The sequence below is a fragment of the Amborella trichopoda genome, chromosome 1 (genome assembly GCF_054954075.1).
Source record: "Amborella trichopoda isolate Santa Cruz 75 chromosome 1, AtrichopodaSantaCruz75HAP2 v2.0, whole genome shotgun sequence".
NCBI lineage: Eukaryota > Viridiplantae > Streptophyta > Magnoliopsida > Amborellales > Amborellaceae > Amborella > Amborella trichopoda.
In genome coordinates, this window is record NC_142336.1 from 35908397 (window position 1) to 35925015 (window position 16619).

At 36.8% G+C, this 16619-nt stretch overlaps 1 protein-coding gene across 19 annotated transcripts in view; it reads right to left on the reverse strand.

Moving 5' to 3' along the window:
* The window catches only part of ALB1 (ALBINA 1), a 34469-nt gene extending 20979 nt beyond the window's left edge, over positions 1 to 13490 (reverse strand). For 3 of the 19 annotated variants that reach the window (XR_002280763.2, XR_016053166.1, XM_011624662.3), the window contains exons 1-5: positions 12917 to 13465; positions 2557 to 2735; positions 1752 to 1836; positions 1104 to 1420; positions 683 to 806 (exon numbers count right to left, since the gene is read on the reverse strand). Coding sequence is in view for 8 of the 19 variants with exons in the window: in XM_011624662.3 (XP_011622964.2) it covers positions 683 to 806; positions 1104 to 1420; positions 1752 to 1836; positions 2557 to 2735; positions 12917 to 13180 (969 nt within the window). In the remaining 11 variants the exon portion in view is untranslated. Of the gene's footprint in view, positions 1 to 682; positions 807 to 1103; positions 1421 to 1751; positions 1837 to 2556; positions 2994 to 12916 lie in introns of all 19 variants that reach the window. The other 16 variants (XM_088863610.1, XM_088863603.1, XM_088863615.1 and 13 more) reach the window with 13 other exon arrangements.
* Positions 13491 to 16619: the final 3129 nt, after the last annotated feature.

Consider the following 16619-nt stretch of genomic DNA (forward strand, 5'->3'; position numbering starts at 1 on the left):
TGAGTTGGTTCAAGAAGTGGAAGGCTCAAAAAGGGAAAGAGGTAGGCCAAAAGGACATGGTTGGAAGGAGTGAGAAAAGACATAGGGACTTATGGCCTCATTGAGGGTATAGCCGTTGATGGAGCAGAATGGCCGACCAGGATTCATATAGAAGACTCCAAATAGTGGGGAAAAGGCTCTGATGATGATGATGAACAGTGTCTTGAGGTGTCAAAACAGCTCAAGTAAACTGCAAATGGTTAACAATTTACTAAATATTCCATGGATTAAGGTAGGCACTAAAAGGCGCATAGCTTGTTTTTATTCACATAATATTGAAACCGAATGAACATTTCGGTCATCAATATTTTTTATTTTTTATAACTCAAAGGAAATTATGTTTATTGGACATATTCTTGCCCTTTAAATGGATATTAGGAAGTTTAAACTTCTATCTCCTTAACAAGAGTAAGGATCTTAAAAGAGTCAAAATCTTTCATAGTACAGCTGGATTGAAGAGTAACCCATCAACAGTAGAATGCAACATCAGCCAATTACCAGACACATACTCAATATATAAGTAGTCCCTTCATACTCCTCATGTTAGTTTCACATAGCAGTAAATAATTACTATCAAATAGTAACATAAATAAGCTCAGATGTCTTTTTCATACAAGCACAACGATATTTTTGCAGGAATTACTTGAGTCTTTGCAGAATCTGTTTCTTCTTTGACCATATTAAAAACCTTGTTCGAAGATTCTTGAAACTGGGTTGCAATGTCAACAGCCGCAACACGGTCATCAAAGTTCATCGGAAGATCTGCGCTGAAAAGATTACTTCACTTTGAGAATCAAGACAATTTTCAGAACAACTAATAAACATCAAAACCAACAACATGAAATATAACACTCAACTTGTAATCAACAAATTTCTTATGACCATGGGTTTACATTCCAGGTAAACTCCCCCATTCCCCACCAACTCCCCCCCCCCCCCCCCCCCCCCCCCACCCAGGAAAAAAAATCAGTAAGTCCATTCATGCTTTAAAAAAGAAACTAAAAATAACCATAAATTACATAGCTGCTGCAAAAACCAGTGCTCTACAAATTGAGCAAACTTACCTTAAGTTGATTGCTATACGATCCAGTAAATGTTCACGCACAGAACCTTCCTCTGGATTGTAGGTAGCGATGAGAAGGGGCTTGCATGGGTGACGAAAGCTTATCCCTTCTCTTTCCACAGTGTTAACCCCCTCACTCAAAACATTTAGAAGCAAATTGCTGATGCCTTCATCCAAGAGATTTATCTCATCAACATATAAGACCCCTCGATGAGCTTCAGCAAGAAGGCCAGGCTGGAATACTGTAGTTCCAGTCCTAATGGACTCCTCAACATCAACAGATCCTATAAGTCTATCCTCTGTTACACCCAATGGAATCTGCAAAACACATGTTAATGACTCAACATATGATCTCCTTTAGAAATGGGCATGTAGCATCAAGAGACAGAAAAGGGCATATATTCTCAATGGGAAGTCTATTATAATGCAATAGAATATGGAAACACCAGTGTGCTGGGTCATCTTGGCCCATTGAAATTATGTTGATGGAGAGAGGAAGGAGCGACCATTGGGATCATGTCTTGTTCTGGTGGGTTCCACCCATTCTCTATCCATACCAACCATTTAAACTGTGATGACATAAAGGACTATGGTGTTCCCATAGTCCACCGTTATAGAATACTTGTCTTTAATGCTAGTATGGCAGTACCTGAACAAAGGGAGCCTTGACAATCTGAGTCTTGACAAGATCAGATGCATCATATTGTGCTTTCTCAGCAAGTCCATCTTCCCATCTGAAACAAAAGACATTAGGTTTAACAACCAAGTTTCTATTTAGAACATAGGCTATGGTGAACTTCCATATGCACCTTACTAGACTTAAGGAGGAGCCCTCTTTGAACATCATAAAGGATTAAAGAACAACATTTACTTTAAAGGAGCACAAAGATTCTAAGTGAGATGAAGATATTGAGATGGATGAGTAGACAAACAACAAAGAATATAATTTGAAATGAATATTAGGAAGAACTTATGTGTGGCTCCAATATACGATAAGATGAGAGAAAGTAGACGTAGGTGGGTAAGCCATGTGCAGCACAGACCCAATACAACACCTATTAAGGGGTGCGAGTTGGTTCAAGTGGAAGGCCCAAAAAGGGCCAGGGGTAGGCCCAAAAGGCCATGGTTAGACACAGTGAGAAAAGATATGGGGACTTATAGCCTCATTGAGGGCACATCCCTTGATAGAGCAAAATAACGGACCACGATTCATATTGTTGACCCCAAATAGTTGGGAAAATACTCTGATGATGATGATGTGTAAGAAATTTTGGGGGATCGATACTGGCAATGGTAGAAAACCAAAAACGTAATGAGATATTTACGTCAACATGCACCACATTAACAATCGTCACAACATATACATACACCATGTTGCAGGTAAGCCAAAAACACTGAATCTCATGATTTCATAACTTCCTGGAAAACAACATGGAAAGATTTGTAATTCTTACTCCTCAGGGCACATGGGATCAGCATTTGCAATTGATTCAACAACGACTTCAATAGGTGGAAGAATAGAATGCAAGCCACGAGCCATTACCGTCTTGGCTGTTCCCCTCTTACCTGAGATGGCGATTCCCCCAATCTCACGGTCAACGGCCCCAAGTAATAAGGCAGTTTTGATAGCATCCTGTAAAAACAATGCTATTTATTACTCTTTTTAGAAGCTAATGACCGAATACTAACTATACTGAAGCAATTTGTTCTATTAAATTACTCTTGTCAAGAAATAATCATATGAAACATGTATCTGCTTACTCAACTTTCAATAGTGAAAATTCGAGAAGATTGACCAAAATGAGTAAGTTTGATGTAAATGAGTGATAGTTCCTTCTGACATGAACAATCCAATCTATAAGGCACACAATTAGCTTCCCGACGAGAATGCCTACTACACCATAAAAATAAACAAGAGAATAACTAGGAATGATGGCCCCGAATTTCCCAGTCCACTATTTTTCCCTTCTTTTTTTTTCTAAGAAAAGAAGTATACCAGCTACAATTAACTTCTGGCAGGAATGAAATTACTACATGCAAGCAAGTAGGTATGGTCGGTTCCAACGTAGAGACCATCCTTAGCAAGTTATACACTTGTAACTGGAAGTATAAAAGTCGAATGTAGTATGGAAGTTCAAATTGGTAAATATTAGAAAAACAATTACATGTGTAACATAATGGACTTTGAAAGCACTTCTAGTCAGACAATCATTAATTTACTTCGGTAAAAAAAGACAAAAAAGGTTGTCTAAGTTCCTTGTAACACTTATTCATCATCTTGGCCAAGCAAAAACAAATCAACCTTGATATATTGAACTGTATGGATGCTTCTCATACAGTAACTGTGAAACTTAGAAGTATGTCATCGAGTAGTATAATGCCTTAGTGTCATGTGGACTTGACAAGTTGTGGTGTTTGGTCCAATGATGGAACACATAATTGTTACAAGGTAGACCCAAAGCTTAAGCCCTGAATATTTTCCCTTAAGCAAAAGAAAAAAAAAGGAGGAATGCAAACTACCGAAAAGAATAATGCCTTAGACATTGGAACTTCAATGCATTGATGGCAATTTGTTGGATATTTCACGAGGAATAGGTAAGAGAACTATTTCACACCCCTAATAGCCCACTAGATGGATCTGAACCAAAATTGGATTTCAATGTCAAAAAGCAACAAGGAGCTTATATTTCTCGTATCATCCAATGGGAAGAACCAAAGTTACATGGAAATGGGGAAAACTGCTGGTGTGTAGCAAGATCAATATGATCATCACCATCCAATCAATGGGTAGGATGTGAAGAAGAGTGAGCATGACATACAATCAAATTAATGACATGCTGGGCCACACTCTCCTGCCTCACCATTCAATCCATTGATCGATGCTCATCATCCTTATATATATGCTATAACCAAAAGCAAATGGATCATACCATAATTTCCCCATATAGAAAACTTAGAACGTGTCCATCAATTATAAGGAACCCATCAAGGTTGATATTGTGTTTGAAAAACCGATGGGTCAGATCGGAATCACCTGATTTGATTCAAAATTAGGGGTCACCGGTTCTCAGCGTTTAATAAAATGGATTAGTGACCTAAATCGGTCACACCCATACCCGTGTCGGATTGGTAGATCAGACAATCGACCGAATCAGCAATTTTTGTTCCAAATTGTTTTTCAAAAAATCATTATAAATCTCTAAAAATAGTGTTCTTTTAGTTTCTAAAAAAAGTTAGGAGTGGTGCATTATGTACTTTTATTATTTTGTATAAAAAAGGTGAATACTGAGTTGCTGTTTTCCTATATGGATGTTCATATAATTAATAATTATAATATAATATTATAACTAGTATTTCAAAAAGCAGATCGTTCAATGCTTGGGAAGCCGCCTAGGCGGTTCTGGGGGCCTAGGCGATGAAAAATAAGCAGAAAACCTTGGGCGCCTGCCTAGGCCCAAGAATCAGCCAAGGCGGCCTAGCGACCAGACCTGGGCGGCCGCTCAGGGCTTGCGCCTCTCTTAGAGGCAGAAATGAGTTTTGGTAGGGCATTTTTTGTTTTTTTTATACTAAAGGGTCAAATTTCTTGTTTTTAGTTTATTTGTAACCTAAAACATAATAGAGACCCTTTTAGAGCGAGAAAACCCCAAAAAACTAATTTTTGGTGATTTCTTTAGAATTGACATGGGACATGGTCATGGATGCTTCAGGGACATCAGCCAACCCTCCTAGAGCCACTAGATCTTCTGCACATAGGACGAGGGAAGAGGAAGAGGAGGAAGAAGAGGCAAATTCAAATAAGACGGAGGAGGATGACCAATATGTTGAGGAGGGTGATGACTCCGATGAATATGATGCAAATGCGGCTAACCCTACTTTTTTTGATGATGAATTATGAATGATGAATAATGATTAAACTTTGAACGTTGATTGAAGATTCTTTTGAGTCTTCAAGTATAACTTTCATTTTTGTTTTCTTCCTCTTGTATGTGTATTGTGGATAGTGGATTTATAGTTGATTTGGCATTTAATAACTTTGGTTTGATAATTTGGTAGGTAATTTTTAAGTTTCAATTGGATAGGGACCGACTAATGGTTATGCTTATGGAGTGTGTGCTAATGTGTTGTATACTTTGAATTGTGATGTGCCCTAAATACCTAAATTTTATATTTTATACAATATATATATTGTTAGAGACTGTAGAATCCTTTTTGGATTCAAATGAATTGCCCAGGTTCTGGGCGCCTGCCTAGGCGTTGGGCAGCCTAGACCCCAAGGCTGCCTAGCACTTTTTGAAACACTGATTATAACATTACAACAAAATAATTTAAGATTATTAGAAAAAAATTCCTTCTTATAAGATTAGAAAAATAATTCCCCATATAGAAAATATTAGAAAACACTTCCATATTAGAAATTTATTAAAAAAGTACTATACTTTCTCAAAAATCTAACTTTTAGGTTTCTAAAGAAATAGTGACAATTGTATTATAGTTTTTTATTATTGTGTAAAAAATATGCAAATACTGAGAACCTGTCTCATATTTGAGTGTTTGTTGTATATTAAATTTATTTTATAATCAAAATAAAGTTTAAAATGCAACATGACAATAAAATAAATCTCTCTAACTCAATTTATTTATTTCATTATTATATGAACTTAGAAGTTTTGATTTTTAAAAGAAGTTATATGAAACAAATTTAATGGAAGAAATTGCTAGTAGAGAGAGAGAATTTTAGTAAAATTATTAATTTATACTACTTAATAGAGACAGAGAAAGAATTTTAATAGAATTAATAATCGAAGAAACTTTGTAGAGAGAGAAGGGTTGTTAGTAGAGAGAGAGAGAGATGCTAGGTGGGAGCTCGGGGGAGGAGGGAAAGAGAGTTAGGTTGACGGATATTAATAAGTAAATAAAGAAAATTTCAAGCCGCAACTTAACTGTCAAGATGTGCGAGAATAAAAGAGAAACAAATCCCACATCGAAGACTCAAAAGTGGGTAATGCAGTATAAAGGCTACCAAATAAGACGACATGTTGTGCGCATGATTAGAAGTTGTGGGTTGTGCTCAACAATTAATGATGTGGTTGAGTGACAATGTTTCCTATGAAGGTGGTGGCGCCTCCACCTTTTGTCGCCCTAGCTTCCAAACAATAAATTTCAAGAAAGACAATGACACGTGATGGCCTATGCTGACAGAACCGGTGATGGCCTCGACGATTCATGACATCAATAACTGATTCCATGTGCAAATTCATCCGGATCCATTTTTGAGTGGATCCGGATGGGTATCACCGATACCCGATCAGAATCGGAGGATTTCGATCTGGATCAACGATTTTGTAAACACTGTCGGTTCTAGATGGCCCCCAACCAGTGACATAGCACAATATGACAAAAATTGCCTTGTTAAGGCAAACCGGGCAATGTTTTTCCAAAATTGGGAATCACGCAATTTTTAAAAAATGGAACGATCTTCTTGTGTCTCAATATTTGTTCGAAAACCTACTTTTCTTTTCACCAGTTTCACCTATTAATGGATTTTGTCTCCCTCATTTTCAACCATTTTCTCTCTCATAAGACCTTCAATGAAATGGTTTTACATACACCTACAAGACCTATACCTAAACTTTCAAATCGAAACCCCAATTTTACTTAATAGAAAGTTATCAATTTTGAGCTCGGATCCCTCAGATCTAAGGTTTTAAGCCCAGAAATTGATGGGGATCACATTGATAACAGTCTTAGGCACAATCTACAGCAAGCATTTGCTCAATTTTCGTTCAATCTACATAGATTTTAATTTCGTTTTCTTGTTTTTTATTTTTGACAAAAAATATTGTCAGTTTTCTAAATAATTTAGATTCGGATGAAATTAGGCTTGTTTTAGCGACAATGTGCATTTTTTCTTCGACCTGTGACTTATTTTCAAGAGATATGCATTTTTCCTCTAAAAATTTGAGAAAATGTCATCTACACTTTTAGCACTTCAGTTTTTTTATCATCGCTAGTTTTACATGCTTATTTTTTATTTTCATGAATGTTTTGTGATTTATCAAGAAATTAATTTTTTCCGGGTTTATTTCTTCTGTATTCAATATTCTTTCTATGTCATATTTTTTGTGTCATCACTAGTTTCCCTCGATTATTCTTGATTTTCACTTCAGGTTGGTGATTTTTCACAATTTATTTGCTGAATATTCAGTTTTATTTAATCTATATTAATTATTTATTTTTATTTTTTTCTACATGTGGTATTAAGTTTTGGTTGAAACAATTTTTTTTTTTAGCTGAAAACATTGGTTTTTCCCTACCATCTAAAATTATTATCAGAGCAATTAGGTGTTTGTTGTCTTTGAAATGCTCTATGTTTTCTTTTTTATTCTATGTGTGTAGGTTCAGCATGTCACAGCACAGAGAGGACCCTACATGGCAGCAAGAGGTCAAAGCACATCATAATAAAAGGAATAAAGCTGGAAGATGGTGAGTGATAGTATTAACCAGTTGAAAAAGTGCCTCTTGTGAGAATTAAAGGAGAGGTTGTGCCATGTCCTGATGGGCCACAAAACGTGAGGGAGTAGATGTTGGTTGTTATTAAAACTAACAAGGGCAAAACGGTTGTCAAACAAAAGTTTATTGAGGAGATTGGCAGCCCATTCTGCGAAGTCAGTGAGGAGGGAGGGGAGGAAGAGGATGAGGACTTTGAAGCACAACTTGAGCTTGTGAGGAGGACAAGTTTGGAAGATATGTATCACCAGTAGAGTGGTATGGGAGGATAATGAGGATCGGGGTTATCAAGAACCAGCACTTGTGGGATGGAAAGGTCCGCGGGTTCAAGGGCTACCTCAAGGCATGTCTTATAAGATATTAGGGATGTACTAGTTAATTTAAGAGCACAAGTTTCATGGAGAAGGCTGGCGGACGATGAGCAGAGGCTGGGAGGTGAATATCACAGATTGAGCGCCTTGGCCCACTCAGCCAACCACTCAACTCCCAACCATTCAGTCTCTTAAGGTTGAATCTACCAATACCATTCTAGGCCTTAGCATGAGCAGATGACCGCCATGACTAGCTTCAACAAAGCCCAAAGAAAGTGTGCAGGCCATCACCAAGTAATCTTTTGATGCTGGGACACCATCAACACAACCAATAACAAGTATTACTTGTCAATTAGTCATTGTGAGTACAATGCCCAGAGTGGGGGCCCCACTACATATAGTTCAAAAGGCCTTGCTTAGATGAGGATGTAACAGAGGTTGGGCAATCTATTGTAAGTATAAGCAGAAGTGGAAGAGAACAGGGGCCACGATCATGTTAGATGTCTAGAAGGACACAACATCGAGGAAAATTTGTTAATATCTTATTACCCAAGTGGGATGGTCTTCCACAGTGGTGGTCATGCCTCACAAGCAATAAAAAATGTAAACTATTTAAATGTTAACTATTGGCAGCTTTGATGGATAGAGTGGTAAGGCAAATGGGAGAGAAGCATGTAGTTCAAGCTAACACTGATAATGCGAGGAACTACAAGAGTACGAGGAGGAATGGATGAGTACGCATTGGGTATGATGGACCCCTTGTGCAGTCCACTGAAAAACCTGATGTTAGAGAATATTGGCAAGCTCAGGAACATGAAGGAAATTATGGAGATGGAAGACGAGAACGTTCATATACAACCACTCCAATGTCCTTCATTTTATGAGGTAACACATTAATGGGAGGGAGTAATTCGGTCTAACATCACACGCTTCACAATGCTGTTCTTGTCTATGGATCTAAAGTACCTATGCTATAAGGATTGTTTAAGGCATAATTAGTAGCAAGAGGTTCTGCGATAGGAGCGAGCAACTAGTGCATCCATAGCTCCTATAATGGTGGTGTTGAACCTGGTAAGACGCTGGTAAGAGCTCTGCTAGGTTTCCTCTTTGAAGCACTTGAGAGATTGACAACCACCATCAAAGTCGATTGCTCATTTTTCTAACATGGTGATAAAGATCATTGACAATGGAAGGCTTTGTTGGCCCGCCAATTCACTATGCACGTCAACGGTCTTTAGACATTTAAGGTTTTAAACATTTAAAAATTTGATCATGAATTTATCTTTTACAATTAATTGATGATGGTCATGTAGCTAACCATGGTATAATCTCTTAGGGCCCGTTTGGATCCTTGGAAAAACATTGTCTGGAAAAATCTACTTCCTGTAAAATACATTGCTTGCAGAAAACAGTTCTTGAAAAATGTATTTTTCCTATTTGGATAACATCTGGATGGAACCTAGAAGATACATATCTATTGTTTGAATTATCTAGAAGAAACATTTTTCAGACAAACTTTCATGAAGCATGTTTCTATAATGAAAAAGCCCTTGAAACCTGGCTAGGGAGCTTCTATTGATGGAAGGTGAGTATCCTAGCTTGAAAAGGGATATGAAGAGAGAAAAGGGATCCTAACTACAAGATGAAGATAGAGAGAGCACACCTATACCTCTGTTGCTTTGTTGCCAAAAAGAGAGTGAGCTTGTTGGATGAGGGAGAAAGAGCAGAGATATAGGGAGAGATGTGGAATTACCTGCTGGTTCATAGAGATTTGGAATCCCCTTATGGTTTGTACAAAGATAAAGCAACAGGAGAGAGAGAGAGAGAGAGAGAGAGAGAGAGAGAGAGAGAGAGAGAGAGAGAGAGAGAGAGAGAGAGAGAGAGAGAGAGAGAGAGAGAGAGAGAGAGAAACAAGAGAGAACTTTTTGTTTGGGCTCGAATGGGCTACAGACCCGTCTTGATTAAAAGTTCAGCCGTTACGAAAGATTTTTCAAGGGACTTGTTTCTTTACCTTTTTAGCTGGTGGGAAGAAAAACAATTTTTCTATTTTGGACCCAAAATACAGAAATTGATTTCTATTGGAAACATATTTCCACACCAATTTTTGGATCCAAACGGCGGAAATGGTCAATCTTCTTGGAAACAAATGGTCTAGTAATGTTTTTCGAAGGATCAAAATGGGCCCTTAATGTTTATGTTTTCTAGGTTTCTTCTTTAATCCAACATTCTATTATTTGCATCAATCAATTGGCATTGGTGTAATGGAAGGGTTTAGCCAAATGCTGCATTGACAGACTTGACAGCAGTAGAAAAAGGCATATTGAAGCTCTAAAGGAGGTAAGAAACAACTTTTCGTAAAGAAATTTACTTAACTTGGTGCATTTGTAAAGTTTAAACTACTAAACCCGGCTATTTTCCTTGACTCCTTTGTATATGGATGTGCAAGGGTACTTTACAACTAACCTTGCTAGGAAAACTCGCCATGAGGTGTCGAAGTTACTTTTTAAGTCCTTTCGTTGGAGTTATTTCTTGTTGTTTTAATTTACTATCAGTTGGAACATTTCTTATAGGTTATCTCTCATTTTTCTCAACAATATGGTTGAAAATACATTGAAGTACAGCACCCAACCTAAAGAGCATAGCGATCAATGTGCTTGCTCGAACTTGTTCTAGTATGGGATGTTAGTAAAACTGGAGTACATTCAAGTAAATGTATATCTCTAAGATGAACAATTTAGTGTCTACCATGCTTCAGAAGTTGGTCTGCACCCACAATAATTTGAACATCTGAAAGCGGTAGTTGAGGATGGAAGCTAATGACTACAACTAATAAACCTGGATCTTATAAGTATGGAGGATGAAGCTGAGGAATGGTTGGTGGAATTGGAGGAGCTACTTCTTGATAAGAGGGCAATGCAAGAAACCATTGTTATCATAATGAAGGAAGAAGAAGAAGGTGGGAATCAACAAATTGAAGCAAGAGGTGATCAAGCTGACGGAAGACCACAACTTGAGGAGCCAGTGGGAGATGTACAAATAGATGTACACGGATAAAAGGGAGATGCGGGATGAGCTGGACGAGAAGATGGTTGGGATGCTTCTTCTGATACCACCCAAACAGATGTTAGTGGCAATAGAGGGAAGCCTGAGTCTGAGCTCGAGCAGTAGGGTGGGAGCGACAACAGGTACCCAAGATCCATAACTAATAGTCCTTCCTAAATTGATATGGATATACTGAGGGTGGAGGTGATAACTCGATTTCTAAACTGGCAGACTCGCAGCTCGAACCATTCGATTTCACTCAGCACGATGATGATCATGATAGTCAAATGGCTCCAAGCCACCTCATAGTTCACATTAGCTTTCGATCATATAATTTGACTTATCCTTCTATATTTTATTTACTCCATTTTAGAGTGTGAAATAAACACTCAGTTAGGAACTGAATTATTAGTATCTAGGAGTTCTTGAAATTACATCAAAATAAATGCTATAGTGATGCTTTTTTTCCACGCAGTGTCACTTGGTGTGATAGTAAAAGGCTCAGGTAGCCACCACAAGAGCACGGGTTCAACTCTTGAGAGCGACCACTTTGTGGATAAGCCAAAGGTTAGGACTGTTTCCAGCCCACCCCTCTCGGGACCCTGCTTAGGCAGCACCAACACCGGGTTATGGCCTTTTTTAGTGATGCTTTTTTTTCACAAACTGAAATTAACCTACTTTAAAAAACTTTCACATAAGTTTTTAGGTTAACTTCAGCATGATAGCCATGAATCATATGATCTGACAAAGAACTAGCAATCCAACTTACTTTTTTAGGTGATAGAGTTGGATCCCATTCATGTTCTTTAAACACTGGAATATACTATATAAGTTATGGTGACAATATCCATGATGATTCACTTCTTAAATTTGATTGCGAAAACAGAATGGGGGGATCCTAAAATAAAATATTTGTAAAAAGCAACATTAAATAAGAGTACAAGCTTCATCTAAGGGTGCAATGCCCTGGCTCCGTGATTAAAAGAAACAGCACTAGCATCCAAGGTTCAAATTCCAGCTTACCACCCATTAGAAAGCAAAACAAAGCTTCACATAAGAGGTGAACTGAATAATCACGAATTGCATCATTTTTTCAAAAGTTTCATAAACCAAGCAATACTTATTTGCTGGTCAACAACACATTTTAAGCAGACTCACAAACAAAGCACAAACTTTTGGTGCCCATAATTAAAATGTTAATTTAGGAAATGGAACTACACCAACACTAGGCCCTATTGAAGTTTCTGACATTCTAAAGAAACAAGTAACAGAAAATTCTATCAATTAACTCATATAATTAGCCTAAAAAATCACTAATCATTCCAATAATCTCCTCCCAACATATATAAACCAAGACTCAGAGTCCAAAACATGAATGGAACTGCAGATTGTTACGAAAACTAAAAATTAAAAGACCCCATGTTATTGTCTCACAATTAAATCAAGGGTGCGGTTTGTATAGAGCCTAGGCTCTAAACAATCAAATTTGAGCCTTAAAATACTGAAAATGTCGAGAAATGTGGTTTCAATACTGAAAATCTTTGTGATAGCCTTAAAATATTTTTTCATACTTATTTATAAAGTTTAAAGCTTCAAAAATTGTGTAGACCCATAGATCTATAAAAACTTGAAAATCTTGAAAATTGACAGTCCAAAAATGGCTTACAAAATACACTATTTCCAAAACTTGAAACCCTTTTTTTTTCATGTCTATGTATCTTGATGGCGAGATGATCAATTTGAGGATATTTAGGCATCAAAACAATTTCTTCTAGTAAAATTTTTCAGGTAGGCTCAAATTTGATTGTTTAGAGCCTCAACTCTACATAAAATTTCCCCTTAAATCAAAGAAGGCTCGAGAGAAAGTTTGTTAATCCACCAAAAAAGAAAAAAAAAAAAAAAAAAGGAAAGAAAAAGAAGCAAAGAACGGAGGAAAAGGAAGAGAGTTTAGCACCTGGCCAACTACTGCAGCTAAAGGGAAATAGAGGCGCCCATAAGAAACGGTCTCAAAGTCCTGAGTGGAGAAGGGAGCCCCATTGGAGGCTTCCAGAGTAGCAGCGGCCATGGGACGAAAGACGAAGTTCTTAGTTCTGGTTAGAAGCTTCCTCTTCGAGAGATGAGAATGAGAGAGAAAGTGGATGGTTTTGAAGTTGGGATAGAAGTGGTGGTGATGGGTCGTGAGAGTAAAGAAGCAGGAAGAGAGAGAAGAGGCCGCCATGAGTGAACGTTAGAGAGAGAGGAGTGTCGCCCTTATCTGAAATCTGAAATCTGAAGAGAGAGAGGACGGTCACCTTATCTGAAACTGAATAGCAGTGCGGTAACGGTCGATTATTGCTTTTATTTCATTATATGCTCCGGCGCGAACAAGTTTTCCTTTTACTCAGGGAACCTCACGCCAAAAGTTTATGAGGTTTGCAACCTTAAGATGCACCTCAAAAGTCCAGCGGAAAGAATTGTTTTTAATGTTGAAAAACCTCTAATTGATCTTCTCGAGTTCTAGATCTATGAATATGAGTCTCCATTCATATGTGTAATATCCCAAAAGATCACTATTAAAGTTTATGTGAATCTTTAAAAAAGTTATCGAAGTAGATCTATAAATATGAGTCCCCATCCATATGTGTACCACCCTAAAAAATCACCATTAACATTTATGTGAATCTTTAAAATAGTTATGGATGTGACTTTCAATTTTTTATAGATCCGTGCCAAATTTAATGATAATCTTTTAAAATCCTCCACACATGGGTGGAGAAATATCCTGTAGGATCATTTTTCATATATATATATATATATAAATTGAATCTCATAAAAAGTGCATCTTGCAATATATATCATGGAGTCCATTTTCTAAGATTTTCATATATTTATTTAGGAAAAAGTCTATATAGAGCCGAGGCTCTAAACGATCAAATTTGAGCCTATCTCAAAATTTTTACTAGAAGTGGCTGTTATGTTACCCGCATATCCCCAAATCGATCATCTCGACATCAAGATGAATGGACATGAAAAAAGTGGATTTCAAGTTTTGTAAATAGTATATTTTGTAACGTACTTTTAGACCATCAATTTGAAGTTTTTATAGATTTTTCAAGTTTTTATCGATCTGCTCGACCTACGTTATTTTTGAAGTTTTAAATTTTATATTTAAAGATGAAAATATATTTTAAGACTATTACAAAAATTTTCAATGTTGAAACCATATTTCTCGATACTATTTGAAGGTGGGCTCTAATTTGATTGTTTAGAGCCCACCTTCAAATAGTGTCGAGAAATATGGTTTCAACATTGAAAATTATTTGTGATAGTCTTAAAATATATTTTCATCTTCAATTATAAAATTTAAGGCTTCAAAAATAGTGTAGGTCGAGCAGATCTATAAAAACTTGAAATTTTATAGTCCAAAAATGCATTATAAGATGCACTATTTTTACAACTTGAAATCCAATTTTTTCTCATGTCCAAACATCTTGATGTCGGGATGATCAATTTGATGATATTTGGGAATCAAAACAAGCTCTTCCAATGAAATTTTTGAAGTGGGATCTAATTTGATTGATTAAAGCCTCAGCTCTATATAAACTTTTCCCTTTATTTATAGATCTACTTGATTTTAACCATTTTTGGAGTTTAAAATTTTATAATTAGATATCAAAATAGATTTTTAGATAATCCTAAGAATTTTTTAAACCAAAATGATATTTTATGATAAAATTTGGAAGTACGTATTGGATTGTTTAAAATTGTAACGTTATAGAACTACACCCATTACATATCCTACTTCACCAAACCTTGCCGATGTTAAAAAATAAAAGCAAAAAAGTTGAATCTTTTTTGAAACAAAATACCCCAATGTGCTGGACTAGCACAATCTCAATATAAGCTAATTCGACACAATTTTTTCGGACTAACAAAATTTGACTTTCAAAGGCCGATTCATGACAATTTGTGTCGGATCAATGAAAATAAAAAGCTAGTCCAACACAATTTTGGGCCTACCCGCCACATGTTGCTCATGCAACAAGGGTTAAACTTGAGGAGATTTTCATCCTAAAAGAATCTACTTTATGACTTAGACGGTGATTGCAAAAAATAAAAAGGTTTAGAGATTAGGAGTATAATTTACAAAGTACTGGGCGTGTACTGGGTGGGGTGTTATCTCTACAAGTAAGATCAAGGGAGGTTACTGCAATTTACCCTCATTTCAAAACTTTAAAGCATGTCTAACGCTTATTGTTCTTATATAAACTGTAGCATGCGAAGTGGGGTCAACCAGGTGGACAAGCAAAAACTCCAGCTGCAGATTTTACAGAAGAAAGAAATTTTAGGGTTGTTTGTCCATAGTGTTCATTTGGACCTTCAACTAAATTGTTGACTTATGGATTGGGGGGAAGGGCTCAAAGGGCCTTAAAAATGGTCCCAAAAGACATTTAACAAATAGCTCTAAAACTGCTTTTTTGGTGGTCTAAAGTCTAGGCCAATTCTTATAGATCTAAATTAATAGACACATGAGAATTATATATGGCCAATAACTTCAGACAGCAGGAACTAGGTTTGCTACCCTGATGGACCAGCACGGAGGATTCTTTGATTTGATGGAAAAAAGATTTCGTTGATGCTCCATATTATTCATTAGAATTCCACCTAAATCTATCAACATTCAGGGGGTGGACGGCTAAAGAAGCTTGAAAACGATTCTAATCCACTACAAAGTCAATCTCCATAAATATTTTAGGAAATATATCATTAAAATGGTCCAACAATTTCAAGAAATCAATATAGGTGGTTAAGTCAACAATTTTACCTCTTTGTTTTGTTTTCATTCATCTAGGTACCACCTCAAAAATTTGCTTATAAGTGCGTAAATTGCCCATTGGGTTTGGGTCCATCATGGACTTATGTGGTCGGGTTGGCTTCGGGTCAAGGCCCATTCGGTCTGATATTTATATAAAATATTTATGTATGTATACAACATTATTTATAAGATATTTTTTAATTATTTTTGCTTATCTAGACTTGGCCCCAACACAACCTGGACAGGGTTTGAGTCCATTCTAGGTCTAGTTATGACCCAATTGGGTCAAGTCAGGGTTGCAGACAAACCAACCTAACCGACCCATTAATGCCCCTAATAGTATATAGGTCAGGCTACGCCGTGTCATTAACCCCTAGCCCAGTTGGGCCACCAGGCTTGGAGTTAGGACTTAGCCCTCATGCCCAAATTAAGGGGCCGGCCTACGTTGTATAGGGCTAGATTGTCGGGCCAGGCTAAGCCATATGGTCCATTGCCACCCCGTACGTCCTTGCATGCATGCTCACGTTAAGCTTTCTCTATCATCTGTTTAAAGGACTCTAGGTGAATTTAGTGCAAGGCGACAAAATTTAGAATTAATTGTCGAATAGTGATCAAACATTCAAGGCAAAAGTTTATATGGAGCTGATGCTCTAAACAATCAAATTAAAGTGTGCACATAAAATTTTATTAGAAGAGGTTGTTTTGATACCCAAATCTCCTCAAATTGATCATCTCAACATCAAGATGCAGAGATATATGGAAAAAAAAAAGATTTCAAGTTTTAGAAATAATGCATCTTGTAGTGCATTTTTTTACCGTCAATTTTCAAGAGTTTCAAGTTTTCATAGATCTGCTAGATCTA